The sequence below is a fragment of the Trachurus trachurus genome (genome assembly GCF_905171665.1).
Source record: "Trachurus trachurus genome assembly, chromosome: 4".
Lineage (NCBI taxonomy): Eukaryota > Metazoa > Chordata > Actinopteri > Carangiformes > Carangidae > Trachurus > Trachurus trachurus.
Window position 1 is genome coordinate 16,432,773 of NC_139898.1, and position 25,139 is coordinate 16,457,911.

The 25,139-nt window shown below is 42.9% G+C and overlaps 1 protein-coding gene across 6 annotated transcripts in view; it reads left to right on the forward strand.

Moving 5' to 3' along the window:
• The window catches only part of elavl4 (ELAV like neuron-specific RNA binding protein 4), a gene marked incomplete at both ends in the record, with an annotated part of 77,610 nt that overhangs the window by 28,990 nt on the left and 23,481 nt on the right, over positions 1–25,139 (forward strand). For 3 of the 6 annotated variants that reach the window (XM_083969986.1, XM_083969987.1, XM_083969991.1), the window contains 3 exons: positions 1,582–1,668; positions 5,552–5,798; positions 20,356–20,459. In XM_083969986.1, the coding sequence (XP_083826112.1) occupies positions 1,582–1,668; positions 5,552–5,798; positions 20,356–20,459 (438 nt within the window). The remainder of the gene's footprint in view (positions 1–1,581; positions 1,669–5,551; positions 5,799–20,355; positions 20,460–25,139) is intronic. The other 3 variants (XM_083969988.1, XM_083969989.1, XM_083969990.1) reach the window with 1 other exon arrangement.

Here is a 25,139-nt window from a genome sequence, read left to right on the forward strand (position 1 = left end):
TCCGCACTGACATAGGACTATGTTGTAAAATGATGGCTTTTTTCGGGATGGGTGAAAAATGCTTTTGATGTTTCACCTCTGCCTAACATTTCCTTTTTTCAGGGTAGCTTTTCAACTTTATATTTAATGGATGGGAAAAGTCTTTTTAACATGCAGGCTATACAGTATGTTGTCCTCTACCCTCTTGATGAGATGAATGTTGGTTCACTATACTGTATGTGGAGGCTTTAAACTGTAACTAGCATGGGCACCTGAGCCCCGGGGGTGTATCCATCCCTGGCACTGTCCACTCTTGGCTTTTTCTAATGGTTATAAATACACCTCACTAGCTTTGGCAGATTTACATGAGGTTGACCTAACACTGCTAAACCTTGAAAATATGAATGTACTGTATGTTTTAAATTTAAACAAAAAATATGTAAATGCTTCTGACCCATTTGTCCCTGTTAGAGTAACACAAAAGAGTGTTCTCATTTTTTAGCATTATTCAACAGTAACCCTTTTTGTCTACACCAGACTAAAACAAAGGTGGCTCTCAACTTCATATTTCTATATGATCACCCAAAATATCCAGCATTAACTATCAGAGGGTACAAACAAGATTCCTCGCCCTCTCTTCTACCCTGACCTCTCTGCCCCTCTGTATCTTCTTTTTCCCTTTCAAGCTGACAGTTCACTCTCATTTAGACCTCCATTATGCATTCCTGCCTAAGTTTACAAGACACATTGACAACAGAACATGTACAGACTCTCTTTCCTCCCCCACCTCTGTCTCTCTCTTTCTTTGAAGTATTGGAAGTGTCTTCCCCATTACTCAGCCCTTGCCTTTTCTTCCTCCTCCCATCTGATCCCTCACTCCCTCTCTTCATCTCTCTGAAGGAGTAAATGAAGGCAGAGGTCATCCCTCCTCTCTTCCTCCTCTCCTGCTAAATTGGCTGCTTGTAGTATCTGTGGATAGCTGTAGGCATATAAGCCCCCTGCTCTGGAGAGCCAGTGAACAGACTTCCTGCTCATTTGTGGCATTTCTGTCTCTTCAACCACAGGCTTGTTTACCCACAGAGAGCAAGAGGGAAACCCTCATTATAAACTCTGCCAAGGTCATTGCAGTCACCACACCAATCTGCTGCCTTCAACACACACACATGCGGTTTCATTCAATCTGCTATGAAGGTACGCAGATATTAAGAGTGGTTAAAAAGACAGAAAAAAACATATATTTTTACCCCCATTTCTGTCTTCAGGCCATTTCAAGGAGAAATGTTCTGACAATTTAAGCCACAGTTTTTCAAATCTGTATCATCCCAATTTATCCCTCTTCTCATTGACAAACCAATCATCCAAACTGGTAATAATTTCCAAAAACAAAGAATTCCTGAGCCACCTGTCTTTGTTTTAGTTTGACTTGTGGAACGACAGTAAGGGTGTTACTGTATTTTTCTAGTGAGCCGTCATTTTCCCCAACTCCCCCCCACCCCCCATATCCCACTCCCCAAATCCCACTCCAACCCTAACCTTGCAAAGTGAGTGTATGATGTTGACGGTGGGCTGTGCGTCCCTCCCTCCCTGTGCTCCGCTCCATAGGGGTCGACAGAGACACAGTGGCGTCAGGCAGAGCTCCCACAGCTCCAGGGCTGGGCAGAGAAGGGATTGCTGACACAGCCAAAGATGGTAAGGAGACTACTGCTGCCAAATGGATGGACCAGCCATTTTACACATCCATGAAGTAATACGATCTGATATTGTACTGTGTTTACATAAATAAGCACTGGTGGTGATGCTGCTGACTGAGACAGTTGGAAATGGAGCAGAGAATAATGGATGGGGCAATGGGGTGGGGGGACTGGGGTTGCAAGGGTAAAGGAAGTTGTGCAGAGATGAGTGAAAAGCAATATTCAGCTGCTGACATGTTCAACTGTGCTATATGCTTTTGAGGAAGTCAATTAATCACATTTCACTCTGTTTAGTTAGTATTTTCTCAAGTTATATATATGTATTGATGTTTTAGTATTTAAAATACATCTCTTATAAATCAACTATGCTGTTTAGCCTTCATTAGGCGGCTGTGGGCATTTCTAATGGACCTCTTCGTTCCTGCAGACACACAAGACTTTACTGAAGTTGCTCACTGCTTTCCTGCTTCTGATATTTCTTTCTCAACCTTACAGAGCACTCAAGCACCCTTTAGCATTTGCGTAGACTTTGCTTCATAGCAACTATAGTTGATTCATCATTCTTAAGATGCCACTTTTAAGAATGACCCCTGAGTGTCCCCTTACTTTTCTATCATAGCTCTAGCACAACTGCACATGGTCCACATGTATTACACTTAGCAAGAAGCCCAGTGTTGGTTGTGTTTCCTACACAAGTAGCATTTCAACCTGTTAGGAGTAGACAAAGCTGCAGAGCCAGTGAGGGGCTGTGTGTTGTACGCAGTCAGCAGGACATGCAGCGAGTTCTGTCCACAGCACTAGGCTCCACAGTGGGAGAGCAGGGACAGCTAGAGTGCTCACAACCAACATGAAGTGGACTGCTGAGCAGCTCAAGTGCTGGTGGGCACGGACAAGGAGAGGAATATAATTGGCCACCGGGACTCGGCAGGTCCCTGTTAATTAGAGGCAGCCATTTTGGTGTAAAAACTCCTCAGAAAACGTCCCATGGAGTTGAAAGTCTCCCTGACAGAATGGAGCCCAGCAGGGAATGTAAACAGATTTAATAAGGCCCTCTCCAATCAACTCTGTTATGGCTAGATACTATTCTCTCATTTCACTCAGCTCTTTCTCTCTCTGCCCCTCTGTCTTTCTCGGTTTGTCTCTGTATCTATGTTGTGGTAGAGTGGTGAGTGATTAGGGAAGGATACTGTCAAAAGAACAATTTGCATGCAGCTCTCATCTTGAGAGCTTTTAGACATCTCCCTGTCTGTTTGTTTTCTGCTGTAGGATTGGGCCATTGTTCTCTTCTCCGTGTGTGTGTATGTGTGGGTGCGTGTGTGCGTGCGTGCGATCTTCCACTCGCTACAGATTTCACAGAGTGTGACTGCATGGAAGTGTGCATGTGTGTGTATGTGTGCGGGCGTGTGTGTAAAATGAGAGGATGGAAGCTGTTTGAAGACTGACATTTTGTTGGTGCTGCTCCTAAACACACAGATGGAGGAAAAGAGAAACAGAGAATAGTAAGAAAAGCAGCCTCATTTTAAAGGTGTTCTGGTGGCAGATTAAACATGGATGCTTCAACCCTCTGTAAGGCCCCCGTTTACCACCACCCCATATTGATGGAAGTTATTAAGAGGTACACTTAGTTAACAATTTAATAATAGGGTCGGCCTCTAAACAATCTCACATCTAATTGGACTTGAAGTAAACTGTGCAGAATCAAACTAATATGTAAATATCAGGAATCTTCAAACATTTAATAGTTAATATTCTGAATAAATAACACATTCAATATTACCATATTAATCTTAGTATTAACATATTTGTATTGGTTGTTTGGCTGTATTTGTTTGAATTCAGTTTCATTTCTCACTTCACGTACTGTAGGTAACAGATAAAAGTGGAGTGATTAAAGCCAAGAAGTACACACATTGTAAACGTCTAAAATGGTTTTGAAAACTATTTCTGGACAAACTGTGAAATTTTTAAATTCTGCTTTGAGTTATATTATTAGAAACACAGGTCCACTCTTTTGATAATCCAGAAATAGAGTGAAACACGACTCTTGTGCCGCTTTCTGCTTTTGCTAAAACCAGCCCCACTTCCAAGTGCAGCCTGTCTGCGTGTACTTTAGAATAGTTAAAAATAGACTGAGAGCGCTGAATGGTTGAACAGAGGGGGGAAAGGGAGAGATCTGAGTGATGACTTTAAAAATTTGATTGAATCAGATGAAAGTACATTTGCATCTTAATTTGGATTTCAGCATGTTAGGTCATTACAGTGCTCGTACAGCAACACCGTGGGAGCTGCTCCAACGGGCATGGGCACGGACAGACATTTTTCCAGGGACTTGCTGTAGTTTATTATGGCTGTAATGCAGAACCAGAAACACATCTGGTGCTACCACTAAATACAGAGTGGATAGGGATCTAATACCTGTGCAACATAATAAACCATGTGAACAGACACCATGTCAGCCGTCAGTTTACGGTGTCTTGGTCAGTCAACCATGATGCTCTCTATGCCTTTGTTTAGCAGTTCCTCCATCTTTGTTTTTGTGTTTTCTCTTCCCCAACATTTAGTGATTAGATTAGTTGTGTTTACTCTTTCCATTTTAGCCCGTCACACACACACACACACACACACACACACACACACACACACACACACACACACACACACACACACACACACACACACACACACACACACACACACACACACACACACACACACACACACACACACACACACACACACACACAAACAGGCAACAAAAGCCATTCATTTGATAAAATACATGTTTTTTATGCAAATGTATGAATAATTTCACCTCGCATGGTGCTTTTGTTGGAGAATAATGTTCGCTCTGAATAAGCATTTGTATTAAATATGTAACAGAGTGCTGCGGTAGAAAAGCAAAGTGCAACCTACGTCCCTCCTCCCCCGACTTCTGACTCTCACTCCTTCTCTCACCTTTTTTTTCCTTTTTCTTTTACTGTGTTTTTTTCCCACTTACACCAACCTCACAGTTCCCTTTTTAACACTTTGATCCTGTGATGCTCTGCAAAACCAGATATGAAAACCCAAACTTTGCCTCTGTCACAGCAGCAGCATCAGCCGTCAGATACTGTAGCTTAGTGGAGGGGCTGCCCCTGTTGCTGTCCCCTCCCGCAAACCTGAGCAGTTATCACACAACTACTTCCTCTCCTCTCACTGTCTTCAGGAATATTTAGCCGTTTATCCTGTGTGTGTCCACTGTTAATTGTACCTCTCAATGTGTAGAGATGTGGCATGTAGTGTGTAGAGTGTATTTTCTATATGTTTAGTCTGTTTTCCATAATAGGTTTAGAAATGTGTTGATTAAATGTTGATGATTTATGACATAATGTAAGAGGTAATTTCTTTTACTACTAATTTCTTAATTTTGTATCAGCATGCCTGCTTACAAATATAAATAGGTATTCCTTCACTGAAAACTGGCATTTCTACAAACTACCTCCCAGCGATTTCAGCAAATTTTTATGCATCTGCAGTCACTCTGAAAATTGAACATAACAAAAGTTAAACTGAGTTATCCCTGTAATACCTGAAGTCAAGGTACTGTATCACACAGATACGAAATCTGTGATGGCTGAAAAAATTCTGTTTCTCTCATTATTTTACAGCACAATACAATGTAAAAAGTTACACCATTCCAGACAGAGAAACATTTAGTTGAAAGCAACAAAATGCTTTCTTCATGATTTGTAGAAAAGTAATTTTGGAGGAGTCTTGTATGTTGTGCTTGAATTTCACTGTTCCAAATGGTTAAATACTGTGCAGAGGCCTTTGCTAATCAATGCTCTTCTCCTGTTCCTCCCTGCCTTTTCTCTCCATGGTCCCTCTTCGTCCTGCTCCAGATCATCAGTAACATGGAGGCTCCAGTGACAAATGGCCCAAGCGGAGGAGGCACCACAGCCAACGGGCCGACCACCAACAGCCGCGGCTGCCCCTCCCCCATGCAGACTGGCCCGACAAACGACGACAGCAAGACCAACCTCATTGTCAACTACTTGCCCCAGAACATGACCCAGGAGGAGTTCCGCAGCCTGTTTGGTAGCATCGGCGAGATCGAGTCCTGCAAGCTGGTTCGCGACAAGATCACAGGTAAAGAATGCAAAATGTTTATACGTGGTACTGGGATATTGCTGCTTGTGTTTCCCAAGATATCAACTTTTCATGAACTAAGAAAATAATCTGCTCAGCCACCATACAACTTGAGGGGCATACAGCGGGTTTATAGGATTGTCTCAACCCACACAGGATCACACTTTTCTCTGAATATAAAAATCACCAGTGAAGTCAGTAGTATACTATGTGATGAATTTGGTCATCCCCAAAGACAATTCCTCCAAAGGAGAGAATAAAAGAGAAAAGCACAAAGTGAGCTACGATGCTGAGCTCTTGTAGAGCTGGAAGTGATTGAGATGTTTGCTTTCCACTCCCACAGTTTCAACTTGGTTGATCCTGGGACTTAAAGACTGGACTTCTCTTTTACTACATCATCCCTCTGAAGCATAATAGTGAATCATACACACTCAGGGTTTCCCCCAGAAAACTTGTTAAGCCCGGTGGTAGGGTGGCACCGGCGGCCCATCCGCGGCCCATCGCCGGGCCACTGGTGCCCAAGCATGTTTTTTTGTGACAGGGGCCTGACCCTGACCATTGACTGATGGCAGGGCCCTGTAGGTAACAGATTCATTAATGGAGCAGTAGCATTTATAAGGTGTGATTCCATAAGGCCTTAAGATCAATGTTAAAAGTTGACTGGAAATTTGAAAATATTATCATAAACATCTGTTATTATAAGACATTTATGTAACATATTAAACACCAGCTATAGCAGAGTCTTACAGAAAGGCACTCTTGACTTGAAATGCTGTTCAATAACCACAAAAATAAATAAATAATAATAATTATAATTATAAAATAATATTTAAATAAATAGCATCAACTGTTTGCATTAAAAACTAAAAAGAACAACTGCCTGGTGTCTCCTTTAGCTTTATTTCTCAGATTTTATTTTTTTTATTCTCCGAGATTTTTTACATCTGGAGCATAGACTGTAAAAGATTTGGAGTCACGTAATGACGTACCACGCTCTTTTTCCGGCCAGTCGTCATGGAAACGTGACACTCGCGGATTTACTGTTTGGACCAGAGAAAACAAACGTGTGTGATCGCGAACTTTACGAGCTGAAAAATGAAACAATGGATCATTTTCACATCAGGTGAAAGCCCCGCGGCTCACAGGAGTCCGGAGCTCTGACGTTGCAGGGGACGACGTGCTACCAACTAGCAGCTGACTGAGCCTCTGGAGCCACGACTCGGCTCACGTTAACGTGGACTCGGTGCGTTCCTCTCGGTCAGCTGGTGAAGCAGTGGGCTGATCATAGATGCGGTCTGATGAGCATGATGTCCGTGACGTGTCCTGTTATGCGCGACGAAGTTGTGACGTTGTCAGGTGATGAAAAAGACACCTGATGATCACGTGTTTATGGAGTATAAAAACTGATTAAAAAAAATTAATAAACAATGCTTAGCCTGGCGGGGGGGCAAGTAAGGCCTGGCGGCCCGCCAGGCTTATAGTACACTGGGGGAAACCCTGACACTGTTATTCATTCTTAAATATATAAGTCATAGTGTTTATAATCTAAATGTTGTATTTGAATTTATATTGTGCTTTTGTTTTCTTGTCATCTTTTTTTTTCTTCAATATTTGCTAATACAATGTAATCATGGTAAAATGGTCAAAATAATATACAAAAGTGATAAAACGGAGGAACCAAGAGAGACAGGCAGATGAAGCAAAACAGTTTACATGGCCTGTTTACATACTGCTCAAAGCTCAAAGGTAGGCGTAGACACAACAGTGTGGCTTGATGCTACTGTGTTGTAAGTAGGCCCACGTGAAGAATTCAGTATGACATGACAAGTTCACACGTGCACACAAACCCCTGGTCCAACATCACTCCAAACAAATCAAGTGTTTCAGTGGAAACGCGGCATGCGTTGTCTTCCACAAGGAGAAATCCATCTCTGCCCTCTGTGTGTGTTCAAGCGCTGCGACTCAGCAATGCAGCAAAGTGCCACATGTTCTCCAGAGGTGTTTAAATTAAGCAGCACTTTGCAGTGCTAATCGTGGCTGTAATCTGGGCGTAGTGGCTGTGTGGGTGGCCATACAGCAGATGGATCAGGAGGAGGGGGGTTTGGGGTAGTGTAGCTCTGTGATAATGCTCCATAATGGCTTTCATTTTAGATCCTACTTACTGACACTCTTCTCCTGATAATCTCATTAAAGAGCACCAGGCAGGCAGGCAGGCAGTCGAGATCACCAAGCCATTCTCGGATAGCAGGCAGTGCAAGCAAAAAGAGTAAACACACACATACACAGATATAGAAAGGCAGAATTAGATTTCCTGTAATAGATTAAGTACAACCAAAAGGCCAATAGTGATGACAGTAAACCAGAGATGGCCACTGGCCCAGCTGCTTCTGCCTCCTTCTGCTCTCTCGTTCTTTGAATCATATTTCTACAACTCCATGATTCCTCTTTTGAACCATCTTCCTCTTCCTCCGTAATGGGCCACAAAATGGAGCCTGAGAGTCAGATACACGAGGATAATGGAGGATGGTGTGTACAAAAATAACACTGGGATACCACATGCTATCATCATCACCATCACCATGTTCTCTCTCCGCCCGATTTTCCTCTTAAGTGTGATTTGCCAAGCAGCAGTGAGGAACCCAGCTAACAGCAGATATTTGGAGGGACTTGAAAAACGAACAGAATTGCTGTAAACCTGCTCAGGTCCTAAATGGGGACTGTGAGAGAGGTAGAAATGTTTGCTCGCTCACTTCGAAAGCATTTAGGGTAGTTCTCTGCTCTGCGCTACAAGGTCTCTCTGATGACTTAGCATCAATGCAAAAAGTTAAAAATAAATCCTGCCCTCCCTCCGTCTCCCCCTGTGGTTTTATACCTGTTCCGCTCTCCCATGGGTGTAGTTTCCTCGCACAAACTTTTAGGCTCACAAGGCACAGACACCCCTACACCCTACCCTCCTCCAGAAGGGGCTGCCAAGAGGCTTCATACTTTCTAACAGTCACCCCAGTCATTAACAGACTAGGCCAGATTTGTGAGAGGGAGGTGGAAAGAACACACATGCTCCCTTCCTTGTCTGTCAAATATATTGTTGTGTCGATGTAAGAGGGATCTATTTCTGCTCTCTCTTGAATCAGCTTTATTGATTTAGTCAAGACAGATAGAAACAAAGTTGTTTTTAACAATGCTGAAATTTTCTCAATGAATTATTTGAAAATGTCTCGAGGACAGTTTGCATGCTGTAGCTACATATTTCTTTTATATTGATGGGAGTAATGAGACCCCGCTGCCTCTGTGCCTTTAAGTTCTATTACGCAGTGAAGAGCATGAACAGTATAGAACAAAGTTAAAGAATATAAATAAATTCAAAAATAGTTAATATTTCATACACCACAAGACTAAAGAATTCTGACAGCAAATTCACCGATTCAAGCCATTTTTGTGGTGTACTCACCGCAACTAAGAGTCGTTCCATTTCATGTTGTACTGCACTTCTGTTTCAACTTTATTACTTCAAATGCAGACAAATCCACTCAACTCTGGCAAAGCATTCATCACTGTTTGCTTGCATCTCACGATCTGTTTCCCGTCAGTGTTGGCGTCTTAACTAACCTGTGATCATTTGCTGACAAGGTGTGAGCACATGAGCCTTTCAGAGGTAGGGGAGACAGACAGGTCCTCGGCGTCCTCTCAGCTTCCTGTGTACTTGCCCCTGTCAGCTCCAATGACGCCAGCGTGGCGTGAGGCTCAGGCGGGTGCGGGCAGGCGTAGACACTCCAGCTCCGTCTGTCACCCTGGCTGACTTCAGCTGGTACTAAAGCTACCTCTGGGTGTCTTTCTTGCTCCCCACACGGCTGCCTGCCCGCCTGCTTCCCTACCTTCCTGTCTGCCTGCCTGCTTGCACAACTACGGTTGCCTGGTGCTCTCATAACACGCCAGGGACATGCAGGTTAATCTTTTATTTAAGGCTAGCTTTCACGCACCTAGCTGCAGCCCACACACACACACACACTTGCACATAAGCCTCAGGCCTGCACCTGTGAATTTACTGTCTCTTAAAGAGAAGATATATCGCAAGCATGTAAACAGTTGTTTGAATTAAGTGTGGATACTGTAATAGCTTTTACCTTTTTTCTCCTGCATTCCTGGCAGAGAGAACACGACATACACAAACGTCAAGGGCATGATAGTTTTGAGACACTGTGCTCTATAGATGGTTCCACTTACAGCTTTTTCTGTTCATGGTTTTCCTTTCTTTACAGAGAGCAAAAAGTCTATTTAAGCTGAAAATTGCTGGTATGAAAGCTTGCATCTTGAGCAACAGTAAAAGCAACCACTCCTTACTGAGATGTCAGTAAAAATACACACACCCTCGTGGGGAGCTTGGAAAATTAATGTGGACCTTGCAATATACTGTATCAGCACTCAGGAATAGCCACACATACCCATGCACACACGCACACACACACAGAAATGGAATTGACTGATCCTTGTCAGTAAGTCATTTTTCGGGATCATTTTTCTGCATCAGCTGCATTTCTGCTGGAGAAATGAATGCATTTGTTTTCATAATGACATGGAGGAGAAGAAAATAGCTTTTCATGCTGGAACAAGAATTGATTGCATTGGGGAGGGAAGTGGTAGGAAGACGAAGAGGAGGGGGGCAGGGGGTTGTATTTATATAGACAACTTTTTTCTTTTTCTTTTTTTTTTTGAATCTTTGTGTTGCTCCAATAATTACAGTAGCCAACATCTCAGTAGCCCTATTTTCTGGAGATAGATAGAATATTTTATTTGCTTGTTGAGTAAACTTGCTGCTGTGTATCTGCCCTGTTCTGGTTGCCTGTGTTACCTTTCTCTTCAGGTTGGCACAGCTCTGCCTGATTGCCAGCTTCCAACAGCAAACGCTGCTCCCCCTGTAAGAATGGGAACAGCGCATATATTTTTGTTTATGCAGATGAAATACTTCTCATCTCTATATCAAAGCCTGTAAAGACATCATCCTAAAGCACACTGACTGGAGCCTTTTGTGCACACTACTGTAGTCACCTTCCATGTGTTGGTTTTTATACATGGAATCAGGGGAGCTGATGCAAATCATAGTGACAATGTAGCAAGCCAAGCAGATGTTGGCTATGAAAAATAGATGGACTGTGATGTCAGCTGTGGAGTAGTTCAAGCTGGAGCACCTCTGACAGACAGCAGCTTCAGTGCCATGTGAAAGCCTGCTGCGAACCCAGTTCTTACATAAGGACAGGTACACCTTAGTCATATACTAGGGACGGAACGGTTTACGAAACCGTCCGAACGGTTCGACTGTCTCGGTTCGGTTCGTAGGCATGTGCTGCTCCTTTTTCTCATTTACTAACGAGGCGAAGCGAGTACACTCCAGAGCAGAAGGTGGCCATACTGCGCCTGAAACTGTATGCCACTGCCAGTAAACAACAAGAAGAAGCAAAGAATTGTATCAGTATCAGTTGTGGAAACGTTTGTGAGCATGGCGAGTGAAAAGAGTCGGAGCTAGAAGATGCGCCAGCAGCGTATAGGTCTGCTGTATGGGGCGGGGAATGATGATCGCAATCGCGACCAATTAGCACGTTTAGCGTTTATTAGCGCTGTGAAACACCACAATAATAATAGTTTTTTTCTGAGACACTATGGCGGGCCCAAACGAGACTGTGGCGGGACGCTTATTCCTATGCATATGAAGATAATGCTTCACTTTATGTTGTTGGTAAATAACGTGGTTGTAAAAGTAGTAAAGTTAAATTATTTTGTATGCACTAATTCTTTATTAGACATTTTTACTTTTATATTTTATAAGATATAATTTTTGTAAGAATCACAATTGATAAATATAGGTTATTTATTTCAGTGAATAACCAATTGTTCTTAGCATTTCTTAAATAAAACCGTGAACCGAACCGTGGGTTTTGTGAACCGTTGCACCCCTATCATATACTGTAGGTGCAAAAAACATCTCAGGTTTGCTGGATCTGCCCTGCTTTGCATGCACTTCCCTGTGGTTCAGCCAACACACTTCCATTAGTTTCACTGTTGTTCCATTTCTGCTATGGAACATTAGGTGCGCCCACAAGTATTGCAAACATAAAATATGCATCTAACCCTGATCTGCAAGGACAGATGGGTGGAGCTCAGCTTCTTCGCACGGCCCGTCAGTCTAACGTGTAGCAGATCAAATATTCACCATATAAACCTCAGTTTACCCACATTTTATTGTTGCTGATGAAATATACATTGACAACGAGCTCTGGAGCAAAGCTTATCGTCTTTGTAGTTCAGATTGCACTGTGAGCTGTTTCTCAAATCATTACTAGAGTGATGGGAACAAAACTTGCTATTATACTTCTTATGGTGGGACTTATGGAGCACCTAAACAACACAAATATAATGTAGCTCTGTGTGCTTTTTTTTTTACATTACATTTGAATCCTTATTGAAATCAAGCTGAGAGAGATCTGGTGCAGTGTTTGTATCTCATATACAGGCTGCATTCATCTGAACCCGAAATGGGCTGAAGACTGAAGATAGCGTGAACAAAGCTGACAGGGAAAGAGATGAAAAAAGGATTTGACATCTCCAAAGCCAGGTATTAAGTGAGCTGCCTGGCTCAGAAGTGCAGACACAAGCAGGCAGGCTCACATTAAAGTTTCAGAGTCCCAGGTCCCAATAATGTCTTGTCTCTCATCATAGCACCCCCCCCCCCCCCCCCCCCACACACACACACACAAAAAAAATCTCCTCCCTCTGCTTAGGACCCAGAATTGGACATCCTGAGAGCTCGCTTGGCTGCACAGCTCCTCCCATGACCCTCCCTTCAGACCGACTCTGTCCCCTCTCATTCCACTCTGTGTGCCCTTTACATAGAACACAGAGGTTGCGAGTGTCCCCTGTGTTTGCCTCAGATCCAGAGGCTGAATTCGCCTCAGGGCTGGTCCCTCACCCGCCCCACCTGGGCAGGAGAGAGCCAGACGGGCCCCTCTGTCCCCAGTGTGTGTGCCAGAGCTGAGGGTGGATTGACGGCCGAGGACTTGTGGGCCTGTTCACTCTGTGTGCTTTCAGAAGGAGCCCGAGCAGGAGCAGTAGGGTGAGCACTGCAGTCCTGACGTGACAGTCAAATCTTAAAGGGGCTTCTCTGTCTGTCAGCTTGCCTGGTATTTCTCAGCTGCACAGCCAGCCAACCAGCCCACACACTGCAGGCTGCAGTCCACTGGCCCCGAGGCTCAGGGAGCCACCATGAGGGGGTGGTTTACGTGTGTGCCTGTGTGTATGTGCGCTTCGTGTCCCTGAGCTTTTACGTGGGCAAGTGTGTGTCTATGTGTGTGTGTCGGTGGAAGCAGGGCCTTGGGAACTGAGAGTGGGAGCCTCCTGACTGCAACAGTGGCTGCTACCTTGGCAACCCAGGAGGGAAAGAAGTGTTGAATGAGTGAGTGGGAGAGGGATCTACAGTAGATGCGTGTGTGCGGGGGACGTGGCTCTGTTTATGAATTTAGTTATTTAAACGGGCTCATACATGCCATATGATAGGCTCTAACTGTACTGTGAGTATCTGAGGCACTGTAGTCTTTTGTTCTCTTAGCATTTTCTTTTCTTTTTTGCAAACTTCCCAAAACTCCCTCTCCACAGTTCTGTGGAGTTGACCCTCTTTAAGGTAAGTGAAGTGTATTTTTGACATGAAGCTGGTGACAGGGCACCTTTTCAAAAGTTGGGGAGCAAAAACAGCACTACTTCAAGTTGCTGCAGCAGCAGCAGCAAGGGGTAAAACGTCAGAAGATGGGAAAGGATGGAAGCAGTGAGTGTGACACATTTATTTTGACAAATTGAAGATTTTTTTCTTTTTCTCCTCTCCGCCTCATCTTTAAATGTCGCTAAATTTACTGTAAGTGTGTGTTAGCATCACCGGCTCATGGTTTTGATTAACCCCTGCTGTTGCAACCCCCATCCCCGTCCCTCACCCCCTTTGATGCTTCTGTCCTCCCATGACGTCCAAATGACAGACTCCACTGTTAACAGGCTGTAGGACTGTAGGAACAAGTAGAAATCTTTATGAATATCCTCTGAAGGTTCCTTCACAATGACAATATTTTTTATTAGATTTTTCATTGTAACACTGCCCCATGCTCATGCTGAGCTTTTTCCTTTTGGTGGACAGCATTTACTTCACAAAAAATTATCTCTATGGAAATGTATAAATTACAGAGGAACAGAAGACAAAGAAATAGATTATTAAAACCAGAGCAAGTTGGCAGTTGTATCACCACAACAGAATGCCTCTGCTGCAGCTACAACACTATAATATCTGTTTTGACAGCACAGTGTCAGCAGTTCAAATTAACTTTTTGACTAATGGCTGCACATTTCCAGGGAACAGTATTTAGAACAATAGATTGCAGCGAGGCACGAGGAAAAACTGAAGGTTTTTACACCATGGTTTTCATTTGCTAGCTACCACTCTAGATCAAAGAGCCTATAGTGTGTTGTGTGAGCCTTGCCTGATGATAGCCGGAGATGAAGATGCTTTCATGTCTGCAGTACAGTGCTCTTAGTCACATAATACAACAAAAAGGCACAAAATAATGACAGGCAATATGCAACTGGAGCCTTTCGCTCTGTTTACCTTATAGCATATGATTGCCTACCTTATTGTGCTCTACATGTATTGTATACAGTGCTACATGTATGTGTTAACATGAATATGTCTTACTTGATGATATGCCTGTAGATTCAGTGTAGCCATGCGTGCATCTATTGTGCATTTGTTTGTGCCTATAATGAGGCTGCGTGCAATTTGCATAGGTATACTGAGTGTGAATTTTCACCCACATCCTCTGGTGTGTGTGTGTGTGTGTGTGTGTGTGTGTGTGTGTGTGTGTGTGTGTGTGTGTGTGTGTGTGTGTGTGTGTGTGTGTGTGTGTGTGTGTGTGTGTGTGTGTGTGTGTGTGTGTGTGTGTGTGTGTGTGTGTGTGTGTGTGTGTGTGTGTGTGTGTGTGTGAGCGTGAGCACAGAGGGGGGAAAGGAGAGGTGAAATTATATGGTGAGGCCAGCAGGCAGGACACCCGCTCTAAGTACACTCATTTTCTCATCTCACACGTTGGGCAACCTGCTGTTCCTAAGGACACAAATAATGGCTTAGTCATAACACCACACTAACACGGCAAAGAGCTACTCACTAGAAATAGCAGTGACCACCACCCCTATACAATTTATGTCAGATTGTACTGAAGGTCTGCCAAATGAGTGGAGGTGGAGATTAGCCCCCGCCTCCTCCATACTCCCCCAGCCTTTGTAGTTAATCTGTTAGAGAAAGTGGACATGTGTCACAATATGATAAAGTACTGCAGTGCTTTGGTGGCAACCTAAACCTGTATAAAACCCTTCATGACTGCTTTTGGCAGAAGCATATAGTCCAATTACATTAACAAATCAGATTGGATTTATATTTGCACTTATTTTAGAAAGTATTTAGACCCCCTCACTTTTTCACATTTTGTTATGTCACAGCCTTATGCCTTTTAAAGTCTTTACTCATCAATCTACACCAAAACTAAACAAAGTTTTTGAAATTTTTGCAAATGTTTAATTGGAAAAACTGAAACATCACACTGAATTTAATTTTCAAACCCAGTTTTCTCAGGATTTAGTTGAAGCACCTTTGGCAGCGTTTACAGCCCTGGATCTTGTTTTCTTGGGTGTGGCATGACAAGTTTTGGGGATTTTCTGCCATTCTGCAGATCAGTTGAAGTGTGCCGGTGGACATTTTTACGTCTCTCCAGAGATGATGCATTTGGTTCAAGTCAGAGCTCCGACTGAGCCACTTAAGGACATAGATCGAGTTGTACCTAAGCCACTCCACTGAGTGCTTATGCTCATTGTCCCATTGAAAGATGAACACTCTGGATTACACATTCTCATTGATATCAATGTACTTGAGATGCTTGGAAAACTTTCACTCCATCTGTCCGATATGAAACTGTCATCTAGAAGTTTCTCTTATCTTAATGCATATTGTTTGAAGCTCAGCTAGAAGGACCACTGGCGTTATGGTCACACCTGTAGGAAGCTCCAGCAAGCGTCCCTCTTGCATTTATGAATTATAAAGACCCCTCTGGAAACCTTCAGTCTAGCAGAAATGTTTTACACTCTTTCCCAGATCTGTGGCTGTCCCGCAGTCCCGTCTCAGCCATGGCTTGGTTTTTGCTGCGATATGCATCATCAGCTGTGAGACGTGTGTGTGTCTAGTTCAAAATCATGTCCAATCAACCACAGGTTACTCCAGTGAAGGAGCAGAAACATCTCAAAGGTGAACAAGAGAAAACAGGAGGTACCGGTGCCAAATTTTGAGTATCATAGTAAAGGAACCAGATGGGTCAGTGTGAGAGTTCAGTTTTTCCCTTTTAATAAATCTGCAAACATTTTTTAAAATGATGTTATCCTGTTGAGTGTAGATTGATGAGGGGAAAAAAATGATTTTGGCACAAGACTGCAACATCACAACATGTGAGTATGAATGCTTTCTGAACTGTGCTTCACATAAATCACATTTGGTGGGGCTTTATTACAAGACCTCTGCCATCATTAAATTTGCATATTCTTTTATTAAGAAGTGCCTTTTCATTGCTGCTGAGCATTTTCTTGAGTTGTTACAACTGTTGTAGTAGAATTTGCAGGACTGACACTGTAAGCAGCTGACGAATCAAACGCAAATGAATATCTAACCTCATTAAAAGACCATTATGAAGAGCAATGCATCATTTGGGTTCTTGGTTTTAATTGACAATTAAAATATATAAGTTAATGTAGCCATTAAACTAATTGATCAGCACAACGCTGATTTTTCTGTTAGCTACAACCCCATTAGAGGCTATTTATCATGCATTTTTAATGGCTTCTCTACATTGATTCAGATGCAGTACTTTCTCAAGTTATTTTTCTGTCATTAAAAAAACAGTAGGCAGTGTCTCTCTGTAAAATCTCTCCATGGGTTTAGACTTTTCTCAAGCAAACTGTCTTTTTAAAGGAATGATCTGTGTGACAAAGTTAGGAGCAATGCCCCCTATACTTCATTTTGAATTTTGTTGAGCAGCAGAGTTAAACTGTAATTACTGTATTGTTATTCAGCAGTAGTTAAACAACTTTGATAGATGATGTGCCATTGAAAATTACTTCTACAGTAGACTAGAATGGGAAAAATACTCATGTGGGGCTGGAATTTATAGACAGCTTCAGCAGTATCACATTTTGCTTCGCCTTTACTTTATGGTTATAAAGTTTGTTTGAGGTTTAATCATGTGAAGCAGTCTGAGCTGGCCTTATCCTTGCATTGCAATAAGACACCATGCTAGGTTAGGCATTTTAAACTGCATATAAACTGTGCTTAACCATGGTGTGTTGAGCCAGGACAGAGCAGGGCACTGTGATTATGTGATCCAAATGCAGACACCATGCAGTGCTGATCCTGCCAGGGAGTACTGAGCTGGACAGGGCAGGCGCTGTGACAAACTGAAATAAGCCACACTGCCTGCTGGCTCTGCATGCAAACTGTATGTTACAGATGGACTAGAACTACATTAAGTGGTACCTTCACCTGTAAGATTGTGCATGCATGAATGTGTTAGGAGGCCTGAAATAAATGGTGCTCTTCATCTTTTCAGTGTTGATATTCACTAAACGGTTTATGAATGACAATCGCACCCGGCTCCACCCACCACTACGACCAGGAACAATGACACATTCACTGGTTAGCCGCCAGCCTCTCCTCTCCTCACTGTCCTGCTGTGAGGACATACTTTACTGCTTGTGTTTGTTTGTGTGCGTGTGTGTCACTCTGTGATTGAGTGATTACATGTTTACTTGTATGCACATGTGTGTGCATCTGCCAGTGTGGTGTGTTGGCGCGGCCACTCCCACCCATGCGTTCAGATTCCAGGCAGCCAGGCAGTCTGCAGGTGGCTCCCTGCTGTTAGCTGCACCGTAGGAAGCTGGAAGTGGTGGGTGGAATCCCCTCACGTAGCTTTCCTGATTCTGTAGGCAGATGTCTCCCTCCGTCTCCCCTCATCTCCCCGCTCACCTGGGGACTGATGCTAGCCAGTGAGCTTCTTCCCCCACCCTCCTATTCCTTCCAGCCCTGAAGGCTCTGAATACCAGCTTAAGCTCTCCATGCATACGATAAACACATGCAATAAAAGTGCATACACACAAATATTATTTACATACATCAGATGAATATCATATTCATCCAGGCTGTAATCCAAGTAAAGACATTATGATGTCTGTTGTAAGACTGTTATCCATTGCTGACTCACATGTGTACATGCCCACACTCGCATACCAAGTTGTACGCACCCCCACACACATATAGATGCTTCCTACACTGAGACTGTCCCCCTTGCAGCAAATAGCATCCATAGCTGCCAGTTTGGCTGCCTGGACGGCTCCATGAGTGTTAAGTGTCTCAGTACCATTAAGCACCAGTCAGCCCATTTCGATTGCCCCACATGAGTGCTCTTCGCCGGCACACTTCACTTTCAGCTAACCTTCGGGCAGCGGCTCTTGTCGAACCTCACATTTCTTGTTGAAGATGAGGATGAGGGGTGAGGAAGGTGATGGTAAAGTGGGAGGCGAGGGAGGGAGAAACGGTGAACGCTGGAGAGGAGCATTACAAGCAGCAGGCACTCAGCTGTTGCGCCCATCTGGAATTTAAACTGTCGGTCAAAATTGAATATATGCACATATGAACAGTAACAGTTGGGATTTTTTTTCCTGTTGAGCATATTTATTTGGGTAAAAATACTGCATACTGTACGCTTCTGGGTAATTTAGAATACCGTTTAGGGGCCATCTCAGTTGAAGTTACATGCATGTTTTATTTCACTCGCTAAATTAATTTATTTTGCCACATGTTTGCTTTCTCATTACGCAAAGTCTCTTTTCTGTTTGTACCATTTAATAAAGAAGAGACAGTGCAAAAAAAAAATTGAGTTATATTTTAACTGCCAAACTTAACACCTGATGCCAGCTGGGAGTCTGAGAGGAGGGAGAGAGGGAAGAGAGGAACGTTAGTTATAAATAGCAGTAGTCTCTCCAGGATGGCAGGTTTTTAATTAACAATAGAGAACGTCTGATAATCCACAGTTAATCCAGAGGAGAAAAGGGAGGAGAGGAAAGAAGAAGAGAAAATCATCAGCTGTTTGATGTTAGGACTACAAGTCCCTCCTGGCCCTTCCGCAGCTCGCTGCTGAGCTGTTCTGCGCTGTGATACCCACAGCCCAAATGTATTTATTTTGTGAAACAGCCATGCTCCATATTTTGTGATTCACTTTGTTTCTGACTAACCGCTGTCTGTTCCTATTAGTGTGAATATGTGCATGCCGCTCCTCTTAAACTGACTGGGATTCTTTGTGCCTGCGTGTGGTGTTAGTGGATAGGGGGCTGTTTGTCGAAAACTAGCCGACTGAGGGCCCTGATGGCTGGAGGCATCCGCTTAAAGTCCTACGCCTGTTGAAAGGCTTGATCTGTCGGGGAAACACTGGGAGATGTCAGGCCTGCTTCACACTCAAAGGGAGTCCGCTATCTAAGACACTTTGAGCTTAGAGGGAAATGGGGGTGGTATTTCTCTCTCCCTCTCTCTCTCTCTCTCTCTCTCTCTCTCTCTCTCTCTCACTCTCTCTCTCTCTGCAGCTGTGCAAAGACAGTAACAAATATGTTGTTTGTACTAACTGTGATGCTTTATTTGCTGGAGTCTGGTTGAGTTTCACTCTTGTATTTCAGAAATTATTTGAATTTAATTTATGACATAAAAAATTTTTGTATTCAGACATTGACACTAATTTCTTGAGCTCGAAATCATTGCATCAGTAGAATTAAATTTCTTCAAGGTTCAAGATCACTACTATAAGATCAGAGTCTAGACCAATTTCCTGCTCAGTAAGATTTTAACTATGAGAGGAAATAACAGGTGGAGATGTTGTCTTCTGTATCATTATTTCACCAGATTCATCTTATGAATGATCATTTGCTGATCACTTTAAGAACCAACTGAACATTGTAGTTAAAATAGTCCTTTAAGAGCTGCATGTTGTGGTGGACACTTCTGCAGGATTGTGGCAACGTAGGAGGCTTCACATGACACTTGGTTGACAAAAGTCACACCAAGATTCCCGGCGCTCCAGGCAGAAGTCAATGTGATCTTGTCAGTGGTGATGAGGAGATGTTGTAAAGGATTTTCCAGAAAATTGTATATGTGTACGAACAGATGGGCTGGATTTTATTTTGTAGTTTTAGCGGGGGAGAAAGTACCACATATTAAACTGTGTTCAACATCACACATCTAAATGTATGAGCTACTTGTCAATGTGAAATATGGCACCACTTTAAGAATTCAAATCCCCCTCTTCTAATAATGAGGGGTCTGTTTCTCCCCTCAAATCTTTGGGTACGGGTGATGAGTATGCATTAAAATGCTTCCTTGTTGTCAATCAGGACAAAATAATCGAATTGAGATAACATTTTAAAAGCTTTTCTTTCCCTCTTTCTGACATTTTAGGACAGAGTCTGGGCTACGGCTTTGTCAACTATATTGATCCAAAGGACGCAGAGAAAGCCATCAACACGTTAAATGGACTCAGACTTCAGACCAAAACGATCAAGGTAACTGACACCATGAACCAGTAAACAAATCAAATTGTAACACACCATAATAATTTTCATTGCCCTCACAGATAGTTTTAGATAAATTGCTGAAAATGAGACAATAATTACAGCAGAATGTAAAAAGGAATTGCTCCATAATTGATCATGAAATTACAAAGCATTTATAAAGTTGCAGAGGTCGTGGTAAACTTAAATTATAAGGTTTCTTTCTTCTTTCACAAAGCCCTTTTTAGACAGCGATGCTGTTAGTGATTGAGCTTGAGGGCAAAATGGGATTAACATGCATGGGCCTCAGATATAAAAGACCATCTAAATCAAAGAGACACATTTTAAAGCTTGTGACTATGGCTGATATGCTAATTACTCTCTAAATGTCATAATGTAAAGGTGAAATTATATAGATATCCCTGAGTGAAAGGGAAGAAACGTGTCAATCACCACATGTTTTCCAAAATAATTGAAGGGTCTGTTATTGCATTTAAATAGCATGACTAATGTGCAGGCTCGGTGGTGGTTGTCTCAGAGGTAAGACATAAATCGTTGCCAGCACTGTCCCTCCTCCAAACATGTTTTGAAGACAAAAAATGAAACCTTACAAGCAGTGTTTTTTTTTTTCAGATGTTTCACATCAACATATCAATCATCTCACTGTTAGTCTTTTTTTTTTCCCTTTCCGCATATCCTCTGCTATCTTACCCTCTGCTCTGTGCCTGCTGATATGTTGTTGCTTTTAAGCTGGGCAGTAATCTGTTGCTCTGTGGTAATCCTAGGATTCTCGCTTTCTGTCATCTGATCTAATCTGATCTGATCTAATCTAATAGGATGGGATTAGTCTGTAGTTGTGAATGGGGAGTCTTGCAGAGAATCCATCCATTCCCTGGACAGTGTACGCTGTCTGGCACGGTCTTGGTACGGCACGGCGTCCTGGCTGTGGTCTAACTATTGCCAAAGGGGGGGAAAAGTAATAAGATGATGCATTTTCTGCATGAACATGAGTGTGCTTTTCTGTTTGAGGTGGCACCCTTGGTATTATGTGGTATTTATGGTGGGTGGATCGGTGTCTGTATTGTATACGGTCATTGCAACCTACAGATTGATCAAAGCAGAGCTCCCACTGATACAAGATTACAAATGTGTGGATGAGCTAGAAGGTGGAGACTGGGTGAGCTCGGTTGGCATCTGAGGGCTTCATTCAATTTACAAGTTGTTTTGAACATCCAAACAGCTTCTTGACAATTTCATATTCAACATTATAGCTTTATTCAGAGTCCTTATTGTTTCTTCATTAAAGCAGAAGTAAGTGATATATTTGTGTTAATATAAGTCTTAAATAGTTATATCTTCCGACAGCAATCACTTACATAGAGTGTTTGGACCGAAACACGGGTCTGTCAGTCCCTCTGCTCTGCTCTGAGCCAAGGAGAAAACATTTCTCGTATCCTACAGTTTTTATCCAATGAGGAGAGAGAACGGCATGCAGGGCTGTGTGTGCAGCCAAGGGACGCCGTGAATGTGGTGACGTCAGGACGAGGACTGTTATGGTGCGTTCAAGGCAGCCCGTAACTCGTGTTTTTCCGACCGTCGTACCAGTCGTACCAGTTCGTACCAGTTCGATCTGGTACGAGTTCACGGGTCGGAAGTTACGAGTGGCCGTTATAGTGCACTTTCACAGGTAAAACAGGTCGGAAAAACACGAGTGGGTTGCCTGGAACGCTACAAAGTCGTAAATTTTGACTTGAAGCTGTAATTTACGGTTTCAAAAGCCTACCTGGAACGCAGCATTAGCCAAAACGACCGGATCGCTTACTTCTGCTTTAATACATGCAGTCATTTAATTATTTTTCCACATTTAGCTTTGGACACTATTTTCAAAGTTGTCCCAGCAATACTCTCTGCATCTTGGCAGCAAGAAATATTGGAATATTAATTAGCTGAGTGAGCTTTTTAGAAATGAAGGGAATGTAAATATCTATTCATGGCCAAGATAAGTTTAGAAATCAAGAGTTGCAATGTGCCAGTGTTAAGGAGTATTTTTGGGACATGAGAAATAAAAGAGGTAAATGAACAATGTGATAAGGCTAGTAATTCAACATGGAGACTTAAAAATCACCATATAGATTGGGCTGTAGCAGCCTGCGGTCACACATTTTCACTCTCACACTGTCATGACGCAAGAGGTTGCCTAAGTTGTTCCTGAGATAAAGGTTGTCTTTGTAATAACAAAGGACAACTCTGCATTTCTCTCTGGCACTTCCGCTCCTTCACACTTCATTTCCTCCCTCCCACTACCCCCTTTCCCTGCTTTCTCTCTCCACAACAGACTGAAATACCCTAAAGGTAACAAGGTAAATTAAAAGGCAGCACGGTAATTCTAAAATTAAGTTTGTCGCTCTTTCATGTCACACCCTTCCCACTCTCTGCCACTACACTTGTGAGGAAACGCTTGGCCCAGAGATTCACATGCTCTCAGGCGATGTGTCTCTCTGTAGTGTCTTTGAGTTGGTTTCGCTGCTGTGGTTTCCTCCACCATGACACCTCAGATTTTGTCAGCGATGGCTGCGATGCTGCTTTCCTACTGAGGTGTGAGGAGAAGCAGCATGCCAAAGGTGAGAGGAGCTCACAGTGACACGCATGCACATAATCTCAGACACATTTATACAGTGTGTGCTTGTGAACACTTTAATCTTCACACTTGCAGTTTTTCTAACTTTACTGCACACACACACACACACACACACACACACACACACACACACACACACACACACACACACACACACACACACACACACACACACACACACACACACACACAGAGAGACTCCTGTTTCACACATGCACCACACCACACTTGTACACAATACCGCTCACAGCTTGAGGAGGTGTTGATGGATTAGACATCTGGAGTTGGCTGACAAGGAGAGAAAATGAGGGAGAGCTACAGTACAGAGAGAAGAAAAGAGGACAGGAAAAAGAGGCAGAATCTGGAAGAGAGAGAAAGGTTTAGTGAGGCAACATGCAGGAAGGAAGGAGAGAAGCAGAAGGAAATGATCCAGGCAGCAAAAAGGAGAGAGATGTGGAGAGGAAGAGGAAGACAGAGGAGCTGAGAGAGGAACAGAGGCCAAAGAGGAAGATGTGTGAAAGAGAAGTGAGACATGGGGAAAGCCAGCTGTTCCCAATCCCATTCCCCCGACCGTTAGAGTTCAGCAGGATTTCCATGCTGTTGCTCGAGGATATGGCTGCATATCCACCATATTTGCCTGACTTTAACCTTATTTGATGACTTACGTCTCCACATGTCGGGGGTAATGAAAGCACTGCAAAGGAAAGCTGCAGTCAGCAGCAATAGTAAAGGGATTTATGCAACTTTTGCTGGAGCAAAATGAAGTCTGCTCATGAAGATGTTGGGGACAACATTTGACAGGTGGAAGTTCACTGGTACAGTAGAAAGCTACTGCTGGGAGCTGCACAGTATAACCAGTTATTCCCCTCCTAGAGCTGACGTTCACATGCAGTATTTTCTAAGTAGAAGAATAGGATTGACAGCAATGTAAAATCTGTGTGCATTAGCATGTTTATGGACATGTGCTTGTGTGTCTGTATCGTACAATTGAAATGAGGAGGCAGCGTAGCATGTCACAATGAGGAACAGAGTGAAACTGAGTGGATTATTGCAAGGGTGACAATGTAATGGATTTTGTTTATGTGTGATTGTGCGCACTTGTGAATATGTGTATGGTTGCACAGGTTATTGCAGCAAGGATTGTGTGCAAGGATGGTCTAAAATGTTTCAATAACAGTGTTCTCCAATGGCAGATTCTCTCTATGTATGTATGTACCGTACTTTCCGGACTATAGAGCGCACCTGAGTATAAGCCGCACCAGCTAAATTTTAAAAAGAAAATACATATATAAGCCGCACTTGGATATAAGCCGCAGGTTTTCATGTTGTAACATGAGATAATTACACAGAAAGACAGTAAGGAACTGTTCAAGTCCGCTCACTTTTCCGCTGTTTTGGTTACGCTCCTCTCGCCCATATGCATTTGTTGACAACGAAGCCGGCGAAAAATCAATAAATGGAGAGACCGGATAACGTTACATGACATATACGATGTTACGGCGTGTGTGTTTGTGTAGTCTTAAACGTCATAAACAAAAGATTATGGGTTACGGAGCGCGTTTGTGTGCGGTGTGCAGAGACGAGTACTGGGACACCGGGGCGGGGACAAAGTAGCGGCTTATAGTCCGGAAAGTACGTATGTATGTATGTAAGTTTTACTCATAAACTTTGTAAAACAACCCTGTGAAATCCACTCAGCAGAGTTTAGAAGGCTAAATGGCGCTTGGTTAAAAAGCTGAAAGGTTTTTGGTTGCTTAGGCTACTATTAGGGTCGCTGCTAATGCTTTCATTAATTTACCATCTGAAAACACAAAACATTAATTCTCGCCTTTTTAAAATCACTCACATTTCATCTCCAAGTAGCCTTTGAAATCAAATCAATAGGGTGAATTAAAAAAAAACTTTGGACAAAACCCTTTAGCTATTAATCCTGCAGCTCTAGCAAGCTGAGCTTTTCTTTCAAAGTACAACACCTGTGATTTCTACTTAAGGAAACAAAGTTCCCACTGCCTTCCTCTGCAAACGAGTGTTTTATCTTTTTAGTGTTTTAAGCA